This window comes from Osmerus eperlanus, chromosome 3 (genome assembly GCF_963692335.1).
Source record: "Osmerus eperlanus chromosome 3, fOsmEpe2.1, whole genome shotgun sequence".
In the NCBI taxonomy this organism is placed as follows: domain Eukaryota; kingdom Metazoa; phylum Chordata; class Actinopteri; order Osmeriformes; family Osmeridae; genus Osmerus; species Osmerus eperlanus.
Window position 1 is genome coordinate 2,067,110 of NC_085020.1, and position 10,633 is coordinate 2,077,742.

The window sequence follows — 10,633 nt, forward strand, 5'->3', positions numbered from 1 at the left end:
CCCCAAAGATCCCACTAGAAGATCAGTGAAAGACATGGAGGATAAATGCTTAGTTGCTGAAGTCACGGCCCTCCCAACATTTCGGGGTAGGATCAAACATGTACTTTTGCGTAAGAGTGGTTTGGGTGTGTGTGAACAGGGAAAGGTGAGTCATTTGAACAGCTCTTATGATCCCTGGTTTACAGCTACGGAACACTAAACCAGAGGATTGTTTGGTAAACAAGGAATGTAATGTATACCGGTATATCTAGGCAGTTCACTTGTGTAAAGCCATCAGAAATATTCATGATGTAATTTCACTTTCAAATTGTGGTGTGAGATCTGTGGAAGGAAACACCATGGACGGAATGTAATTGGCTTTGTGTTGGCCTTGTCTAAAGCCTGAAATGTGCTTTAGTAGAAAGCCCAACACTGGCAATACAAACATTAATTAAATACTATGAGGACATACTTTCACATCCTTAAAATGACTCAGCTACATTTTTATTTCTATTTCTCCTAAAATTCTGTTGATCTTATTGCAAGTTAAGCCCTTAACACTATTCTGGGACTAAGGAACACCTACTGTGACATTTCACTAACCAATAGGTGAAGGGTAAAATTTGTTTCTTAGTTTTTTTAAGTTTACTTTAAAATGCCTTTCAGTGGAAGAGTGGTATTGCATAGATTTCCCTTGAGTTATATAAATATCTGTCATTTTTAGAGGGACAAAAGAAAATCCCACAAAGCAGGGAAAACAATGCACTGGAAATAGAAAGACACTAAAAATACACGCTTACTTATCTTAAACACACAGCATTATTTGAAAACATAAATACCAGAAACACTTAAGCAGTGTTAGATCAATGTTAGATCTCAGTTTTAGCTGGTTATCTTTGGTTTGGCCGGGCACTTCTCTCTCTTTCTCTCTCTCTTTACCTCTCTCTCTCTTTACCTCTCTCTCTCTCTTTACCTCTCTCTCTCTTTACCTATCTCTCTCTTTACCTCTCTCTCTCTTTACCTCTCTCTCTCTTTACCTCTCTCTCTCTTTACCTCTCTCTCTCTCTTTACCTCTCTCTCTCTCCTTCTGCACAATTGAGGGTAGGGTTGAGAACAGGCCTGAAGTGCTGTTGGGTGGGTAGCTGTGGCCACTGGTTTCTATGGACGTAAAACCATTAAAAGTGTGAAGGGTAGAACGAGGCACCCTGCCACGTCCCCTCTCCCTCTCTCTCCCCCCCCCCCCCCCTCTCTCTCAGAAGTCCCCTTCCCTGCCGGGGGCGGACGTGTCCTCGTCGAAGCGGAACTTCTTGGCGTGTGCGAACGGCGAGTCCAGGAAGTTCTCCTTGTCCTCGCGGTCCTCGGGCGGGGCTGCCCACTTGACCCCGGAGCTGCGCTCGCGGAACGCTCTGGGCGTGACGGGAGGCTCAGGGCTCATGTACTGCTGCTGCCACAGCCAGGGGTGGGCCATGCAGTCTGCCGCGCTGGGACGGTCCCTGGGGGGGGACACCCGTCAGCAACACCACCACTGTCACACTGTACATGTTTAGCTGAACCTGCGACCAATGCCCTACCAGTGAGATCTGAGCTGGGAGTGTGTGTGGGTGTGAGAGTGTGTGTGTGTGTGTGGGAGTGTGAGAGTGTGTGTGTGAGAGTGTGTGTGTGTGAGAGTGTGTGTGTGTGAGAGTGTGTGTGTGAGAGTGTGTGTGTGAGAGTGTTTATGTGTGTGAGAGTGTGTGTGTGTGTGTGTGTGTGTGTGAGAGTGTGTGTGTGAGAGTGTCTGTGTGAGAGTGTGTGTGTGTGTGTGAGAGTGTGTGTGAGAGTGTGTGTGAGAGTGTGTGTGTGAGAGTGTGTGTGTGAGAGTGTGTGTGTGAGAGTGTGTTTCCAGACTCACTCAGGGGTCTTGACCAGCAGCTGCCTTATGAAGTCCACAGCCAGCTCTGACACCCTGGAGAAGCTGTCCTTGCTGTAGTCCACGTTGACCTGGGACACGTTCAGATACGTCTCCTGCTTGTCGTCCCCCACAAACGGAGACTCGCCCGTCACCAGCATGAAGGCGATCACCCCCACACTCCTGGAAACACACACTCATCTCACATTCACATCGTATTTGTACGGCCCTTTTAACAAGCAGCGTAACAGAGGACTTCATGTACTCTGAAAAAACTGCACCTAAACCCCCCTATTTATTCTGTTAAACCTATTCTATACTATTCCCTTTTATAGAGCATTAATGGGTTGTAAAATATCAAGCATGTGTGAAAATGATGCTATTATCTGATACAACGGAGGACTTACCATAGATCCGTTGCTGTGGTGATGGGTTCATAATTCAGGATCTCTGGTGCTATGGCAACAGATCCGAGAGAGGAAGAGACCAGTTATCACAACATCACCTGCCTCAGGAAGTTCTCAACTTCCTGTAACAAGTCTTATTAAAACACTGCACTGTATAAGAAACAGGAAGTGCTTGTTGCCGTGTCTTACCCACGTATTCAGGCGTGCCCAGGATCTCTCTGAGTTCTCCTACCATGCCCAGCCTGCGAGCCAGGCCGAAGTCCACAATCTTGATATCCCCCAGAGGAGACAGGCTGGTCAGCAGGATGTTCTGGGGCTGGGAGACACACACCAGGGGAGGAGGGTGAACGAGGGAGAGCAGAGAACGTACAACCTTCAGATATCAGTCAGTCGTTTTAAATGGTTGAAAAAATGTTTTCGAAAAAAAGGAGCCATCAATGATGAGTACTTCATGAGGACTCTACCTGCCTACTCTAATAAAAGTTTTAAAAGGTTGAAACAATATTTTCTAAAAAAAGTTTACCTACGGTGCACTTCCCTGTCCATATAACGTTTTTCACTGGCAGTAAAGCACTGGCCGGTTGCTGGGAAACGACTCTTCAGCTCTTGACTGCTAGCTTAAACAATATTTTTGTATCATCTAGGCTAACTTTAAATATTATCTCATCATTAACAGACGTTTTCAACTCTCTGGCTGTTAAGTGGATAGCTAGCTGTAAAGGAGCGTAACTACACCAGAGCCTTTCTGAAAGGTTTTAAACTAGCGGCCACGCCAAACAGTCGATGCGCTTTTATTCTCAGTCAACTAGAGACTGGGCTACGTGTAAAATCTGGTTACACAGTCAGAGACAATAGTATGGCAGGGAAAACTACATATTGGGGAAATCGCTTGTCACTTAGTTGTAAATTCAATTAGCTAACATTAGCCAACTGTTGTTACCTTACAAACTAAAATCCCCCATTCCGCTTTGGCATTCAGTGTCTGTCCACAGTTACTAACTCATGTCCCCGTCTCTGGGGTGAAACTAGGTCAGACAGGGTCTCATGCACAATTGTGAGGTAAACAGGTTTTTTGGCATTGTTCAACTGTAGCCCTGAGCTAAGTAAGGGCTAGCGTTGCTGCCACAGTTAGCAGCGAGCTTAGCCCGGGGGGGTGATACGGTGCCTATTTATGCTGCGGCTCTGCCGTACAATAATTTAACGTGAGTGCCGTTTGTGCTTCCAGCAGTGAGTTAAATGTGGTCAATCAATGAACACAAAGTTGAACAATTAAGCAATCTTTTGTGTGTGCATGTACCTGTGTGTATATGTCTGTGTGTATGTGTCTTGTGTGTATGTGTCTTGTGTGTGTGTGTCTTGTGTGTATGTGTCTTGTGTGTATGTGTCTTGTGTGTATGTGTCTTGTGTGTATGTGTCTTGTGTGTGTGTGTCTTGTGTGTGTGTGTCTTGTGTGTGTGTGTTACCAGACCTTGAGGTCCAGGTGCACTAGGCTCCTCTGGTGCAGGTGGTGGACTCCCTCCAGGGTCTGTCTGATGAGTCGGGTGATCTGCCCCTCTGGCAGAAGCTCATCAGACACACAGTGGTCAAATATCTCACCCCCTGCCGCACTGGGAACACACACATCCCACACGTCATTATTGCAACAATATTAGTATTCTCCCTCATCTCTCATACCTCAGGGCATGCATAACATATTTTCATATCTTCTCAGCGCAGTGAGATGATATGAATCAGTTCCTCATGACATCATATAGCGTAGCATATCTAGATCAATAGCAGCTCTTTCAAAGCCAAGACTCTTAAGCTTCCAGGGTGGGATTATGCCATACTGAAAACTCAATAGACAAAGACAGGGAGGGTGTAAATATTTCTTTAGAGCACTGGCTCTCACGCAATAAATTACCAGAGAAACTGAATTATTCAGGTCAACAATACAAGCTGTTTGCCATACTTAAGATTCAACTCTGAAACAGGTCAGACAACCGCATTACATAATTCAACTCCACAGAGAAAAGACTGTCGTGGGTGTTGCTTTCAACTATGAAATTGGAATAGGTGAGGCTTTAGCAGAAATATCATAATATAGTTATATAGTAACAGGCAATTCGATAAGGATTCCCTTCAGATAAGGAGCTGATTACCGGCAGAGCTGCAGGTATGGGCTATGAAGTCAACCAAGGACCAGAGGCTGGATGGACAGTTATGACTGCTAGACTGGGTGCTTGTTTGACGTTTAACTGGTCACAACAAACAGGCTGATGATGTATTCATGTAGCAGACGTGAGCGATCCCCACCCCCTATGCTCTCCCCATGATCTGTACCCCCCCCCCACCCCCCAGATGACTCACTACTCCAGCAGCAGCACGATGTCGTGGTCCATCTCGTAGGCGGCGTGGAGGTTGACCACGCGGGGGTTGTGGCGGGCCGCCTCCAGCACGGCCATCTCGTGCACCACCTCCGCCCGGCAGTCACGCCCCCTCCGTCGCTTCCGCAGGAACTTGGCAGCGAACACCTTCCCCGTAGCCTTCTCCACGCAGCGCTTCACCACCGCAAACTTCCCCCTAAGACAGGACACACGGGACGGGCTGTCAGCCGACGGAAAGGCTGACTTGCTCCACAGCCACTGTTCCACCTGAATTCTCTGATCCGACACAGCATAGAATAAGGAAGTCTGGTCTCCTAAACCCAGCTGATGCTAGTCAGATGCTTTCAGGTGATATTTGGTGGTAGGAAAGGACAGATGCACTGAAAATGTCAAACTAAGAGTTGAATAGCCTATTCAAACCAGCCTCCAAATTGACTATATTTAAAGAGTTAACAGTTGATGGTAGGTTTAGTGCAAGTAAATTACTTGATAATTAAATGCATCAGCTGGTGAGCAAACACACCCTTGTTTAAGATGTTTACACAATCTCCAGCAGAATACATGTCTATACACATTGGCTTGTGTGTGAGCGGTCCACTGGCAGCCCACGTCACACTTGGCAGCTGACCCTTTATTCACCATTTACTGAAAATATTGACTGAAAACGTGTGAACAGTCCACTTCCTAAATTTAGCTTGTCACCATCGCATCCTTAAAACACTTTGCAACATCCTGTTTTAGCAATCGTAAACTTAGCCAATATCTCAAGTGATTTTGACTAATCACAATGACCAATATGCATACTCTAAACACAGCTAACACGGTGCTATTTTCTTTTTCTCAGTAGCTGAGCTGTTTGCAAATACTCCTTCCTTCAGCACAGCACAAGCAAACCAGGGGTTGCTGTCTGCAATAAGCAAATATGTGACCACTCAACAAACATGGAACCAAACTATTCTTAATAACAGCACTGACTCCTTGTTAACGATGATTCCTACTGACAATGTCTCAACAACATACACATAGGCTACAACAATACAGCGTCTACATCGTTCCCTTGACTTTGGAAAAAGTTGTGAGTATGTCTGAGTATGTTTCAAAATACAATAACACATGTAGAAGTTTGATATCTGCCTAACGTACTTGTACTGTACAATGGTAGGCCACATGGAACCGTACTAAAGCTAGCTCCGGCCAGATAAGAACTGTTGTTTAGTTGACTCACCTTCCCAACTCGCCGGTTATTTCGTAGACACCCTCCAAAGGCTCCGTACTGATCGGGGTTTGAGTTTCCCCCAGCAGTCCTGTGGATCCACTGCGACTGTCAAGACGCCTCCGAGACATTATTCTAGTACGATTTAAATTTACCGGATTAATTTCAGTTTGATACTTTTACCATTTGCGGAAGTTAAGCATCCGGTGACGTCGGTCTAGCTAACAACTACACACGTAGCTAGCTAGCTAAATTAGCACGAGCTAATCAGCTAGCGCGTTAGACGAAATCATGGAAATTGTAGATGAGGTAGTCGAAAAGAATCCTGTCTAGAGTTAGAATCTAGAATAAAGCAGCTGTAACATCCAAATCTCATATGTGCTGCGAGTGAACCAACATGACCAAACCTTCACAAGTTCGTTAGCTAGCCAACAGCAGCTCCGCCGACCAGAGCAGCACAGTTTGAACTGACAGCATACAACGCCAACAGTCAGTGCGCATGTGCAGTGGTTTTCCAGCAAATAGTGTTTGTCGATCTCAGTACGCTTATCATTCTAGTGCCAAAGTCCTTTGATTTAGAGATCTGCAGAAATGGCAAAAGTACACACGCCTTTCGAGTTTTTTTTATCAACCTTTCGAAAGTTTTTTCCAAAAATATTGTTTCAACCTTTCAAAACTTTTAGTAGAGTATAATAGTAGAGTCCTCATCAAGTACTCATCATGGCAATTTTTTCTTTCCAACTTTTTTTCTTAAATATTTTTTCAACTTTTTGAACCCTTTTTTCTAAAACATTGTTTCAAACTTTCTAGACTTTTTTTCCAAAACTTTTTTTCTAAAATATTTGAAAAATATTTGCGTGAGAGTTTGAGAAATGGTTGAAATGGGTGAGTCTCACGGCGAATGCGTGAGTAGTACACTTCCCATCTCTGGAGATCTGAAATCACAAACGAGATAATCGGAACATTCAAATGGCTTCAAATGGCTTCAAAACCGCGATCTACCGGAAACCAAAATGTAACAGGACAGTCTTTGATATGTGTTAAAAAAAAAGAGTCATATCTCATCAATTAAAACTTGCTGTTTGTTGATGTCTTTTTAATACAATCATTGGGGTGAAATGGAAACATACATACAGGAGCTTTGCATAGAGTGGAGATTCTGATACTGGTATGCCCATGTCCTGCAACTAGTGAAGTGGGGGTAGAAGTAAGGAGCTGTGGCCTCAGGAAGGGGCCAGTGGATCTCCGTATTACTGGACAAGTCTTGGTAGCAATTTGAGTAAAAGCCTCAGAATGGAAAATGTCAAATTGGCCGAAAAGCCGAATCATTTTAACCCTGACGCAAAGAGTCGGTGCCCATGCCACAAAGCTGGCCCTCTAAACTTGAGGTGAAAGATCCATGGATGTGACAGATGTTGAGGATATGTTGTTTGACTGAAATAGAGAGAAATGGTTGTCTATGCAAGCCCCAAACCTTTGGTACATTCGGTGCAAAATATATATATTTGTACACAGAACAGGACATACATGTACAATTACATACAAAGAGAGAGACATACAGGGCCACACACATGATACACAAACAGGTGCTCTCGCTTTCACATGATCAACACAGCACTATTGATTCTCTGTGTATTCAGGTTCTCAATAACCCCTTGACCTCCAGCCTATCTCTGAGACAGGTGGACATGTGTGAAAGTAACAGTAACACTTCACTTGAAGCATGCGGCCATGACACTTTTCATAATACCGCCATGGAGATGCACTTTTCGCTTCTCGCAACTTACCAAGCCATGTTACAACACACACATGTACATCTAAGTGCCTTTGCCTAGTCACCTCTTCGTAACTATACCGCTGGAACAGCGTGGTGAAAAAACGACACCCTCACCCTTCAAGTAAAGTGCTAACCAAAGTGACATAAAAGTACCCAGCTCCCCCCACCCCACTCTTCAAATCGATATCAATATCCTCATGCAAAAAAGCTATTAAGGACAGAGTGTTGCACTATTTCAACATGCAATATCGAGCTATAACACAACACCATCTAGGGGTGGCCTTCAGTACGGCTCACAGAGCTGCCTGATGGACCCCTGCATGCAGGATGGGGTGGGACTCGGGGAGGGACTAGGAACCCCTGCATGCAGGATGGGGTGGGACTCGGGGAGGGACTAGAGCTTCCTCCACAACACCACAGCTGTGGAGCGTCTAGGACTATTTAGGTTCTGGGTTGTCTAGCTCAAACAAGACTCTGTACATTAATTGTAATCGTACATGCACCCCAAAATGTACTGTATGTGTGTGGGTGAGAGTGTGTGTGTGTGTGAGCCTTTGGGTAAGGGGGTAATGCACTAAAAAGACAAGTTTAAACACATGCTTTCAAGACATTAATTACTTCTTCTACATGGGCTTGTATACCCAAAGCTGAAAGGACATTGTTGTCGTGCACAATATACATAGGTAGGAACTGGATTTGTTCCTGATCTCTGTGTAACCAGGGAAATTTTAGGTCATAAGGTCAGAAACTAACACCAATCCTCCTCCCTGGGTACCTGACTACCCCCTTTTTATATTGTACTGCCCTCGTGTGGAAATATGATGGAACTGTCTTCAGACAGAGCTGCAGCAGTGGTTCGTTTTCATAGTTTTTTGTTTTTGCATTGCAACACATCTAAAGCCATTCATGTTTTTTTCCTGACCCATCAAACTCTGTCTATTGTTACGACCCATGGAGGGATTTAAGTAATATCCTCTCACATCAAGGCACGAGTCCAGTGCCACAATGAGTCTACTCTTCTTGTTCAGCCGCCATGTTTGTAGTTTATTTTAAATTCCCCACTTCCTGTTGATAATTCCATTTCCTCTTCAGCCAAAGGACCAAAAAGGCTTTTCAATCATCCACCAGGAGAGCTGGCAATTCTGAAGAGGTCATACATTCAGTCATTGATTTGATACATTCATCAGTTTACTGTAGAAGAGGTGAGAATGTCGGTGAGAGTGAGATTGAGCTAATTGATCAGCATATTCTGTCTGTGGTGTGTGTGAAAATGTGGTCATTTGAAGGATGATGAGTTCCCCTCAGACTGAGTCTACGCAGTGTTCCCGCTTTCAGGGCGAGAGAAAGTGCATCGTTGGTGAGCTAATGTTCTGTGTGAGTATTTATCTGTGTGTGGGTGTCTGTGTGTGTAGTGTAGTGTGTAGTTGTCCTAGAAAGAGAATACGGTGTTTAGGGGTGTGACAATGTTTCTGACAGTCCTTAAGTGCTCTGATGTATCATTTTCAAATCTCTACAAAGATAACAGTCTTAAACATTAGGATCTCCCGCAGTCAACATAACCACAAGATACTAACACCAAACAATCCTCCAAGGACGTTTCTCTGTCTACACTGAAGGAGGACCGGTGATGTGTTTCCATCATAATACTGCTACTATATTACTATCATTAGTTTGTGTGTGTGTGTGTCAACCCAGTGTGTCTGCTGAAGTGCCAGGTAAAAATGGGTTCAGTCTTGTGTTCGAAAGCCAAGGCAATAGTCTGTATATATGCTGCAGCCCCACAGTAAAAATGACACAGTTCAGAGGTCCAGAGAAAAGGAGGGAGAGAGGGGGGAGGGAGGGAGAGAGGGGGGGAGGGAGGGAGAGAGGGGGGAGGGAGGGAGAGAGGGGGGAGGGAGAGAGGGGGGGAGGGAGGGAGGGAGAGAGGGAGGGAGGGAGAGAGGGGGGAGGGAGAGAGGGAGGGAGGGAGAGAGGGGGGAAGGGAGAGAGGGAGAGAGGGGGGAGGGAGAGAGGGAGGGAGGGAGAGAGGGAGGGAGGGAGAGAGGGGGGAGGGAGAGAGGGGGGGAGGGAGAGAGGGAGAGAGGGGGGAGGGAGAGAGGGAGGGAGGGAGAGAGGGGGGGAGGGAGGTAAGGAAGAGGGAGCCCAGGGGAGCACACTGAGCACCTGGAGATAGGGAGGGGGCACCAGGAGCGAAGGCCATCATAACTGAAGATGTAAAGCACACATGTGGCTGGATGAGAGGGTGTCGTGTGAGGGGAAGGATACAGTCCAGTTGTTTCTGATTTTACACCACTCGATATATAAAACAGACATGCACTTCGGACCTAAAGGCTATTTGTGGATCTAAAAGTGAGAGGGGATCTCAAGACTGTCCATTGATCTTCCGAGAGAGAGAGAGAGAGAGAGAGAGAGAGAGATAGAATGAAGCACTGCTGTTTGATGTGTGATGAAAGTGCAGACAGTTTGTATACTGTCACTGTCTAAGATGTTGCGTTTTCTCTTTTTGCGATGAGGCCAAACCAGGGCGGTCAGCCATTTTGGGGAGGGTGGGCAGCCATATTGGGGAGGTTATTCCAATCCGAAGGTGCTTGTTTCCTCTACGGCTGTGAGCATCTTCTCATAGAGCATGGAGAAGGAGGGATACGGAGGGAGGTCCAGACGGTTAAAACAGGTGTGGGCCCTGAGAGAGAGGGAGAGAGAGAGAGAGGGAGAGAGGGAGAGAGAGAGAGAGAGAGAGAGAGAGAGGAATAGAGATAGAGAGAGGAATAGAGATAGAGTTGGGAAAAAGAAAGGTAGATAGGTAGAGCGGGAGAGAATATCAGTTTGCATTTTAACACCCTCTCCTCAGAAACACAGTCATCTGCACAAACATGACATGATCTGCACGCTGGAAGGCAACTACAGAGAAACAAACATGGCTACCTGGGTAAGGAGGTGATTTTGCCCCACTTCTCCACACAGAACCTGCGAGGCCCGTTGCTGCCCCTTAGAGAGGCGAAACCT

At 45.8% G+C, this 10,633-nt stretch overlaps 1 protein-coding gene across 1 annotated transcript; it reads right to left on the bottom strand.

Moving 5' to 3' along the window:
* Positions 1 to 1,037: 1,037 nt before the first annotated feature.
* On the bottom strand, positions 1,038 to 6,342 carry stk17b (serine/threonine kinase 17b (apoptosis-inducing)). Its single transcript, XM_062456393.1, has 7 exons — positions 5,866 to 6,342; positions 4,624 to 4,836; positions 3,743 to 3,881; positions 2,464 to 2,590; positions 2,275 to 2,323; positions 1,871 to 2,050; positions 1,038 to 1,472 (listed from the first exon to the last, which is right to left on the bottom strand). Exons 1-7 carry the CDS (start codon positions 5,982 to 5,984, stop codon positions 1,232 to 1,234), a joined length of 1,068 nt encoding a protein of 355 aa, XP_062312377.1. The 5' UTR covers positions 5,985 to 6,342; the 3' UTR covers positions 1,038 to 1,231.
* Positions 6,343 to 10,633: the final 4,291 nt, after the last annotated feature.

Coding starts and splice junctions, on each gene's coding strand:
- stk17b (XM_062456393.1), bottom strand. CDS start 5,984: ATGTCTCGGAGGCGTCTTGACAGTCGCAGTGGATCCACAGGACTGCTG. Junction 2,591..3,742: donor TAGTGCACCTGGACCTCAAG/GTCTGGTAACAC, acceptor TGTGTCTCCCAG/CCCCAGAACATCCTGCTGAC. Junction 2,051..2,274: donor ACCACAGCAACGGATCTATG/GTAAGTCCTCCG, acceptor GTGTGTTTCCAG/GAGTGTGGGGGTGATCGCCT.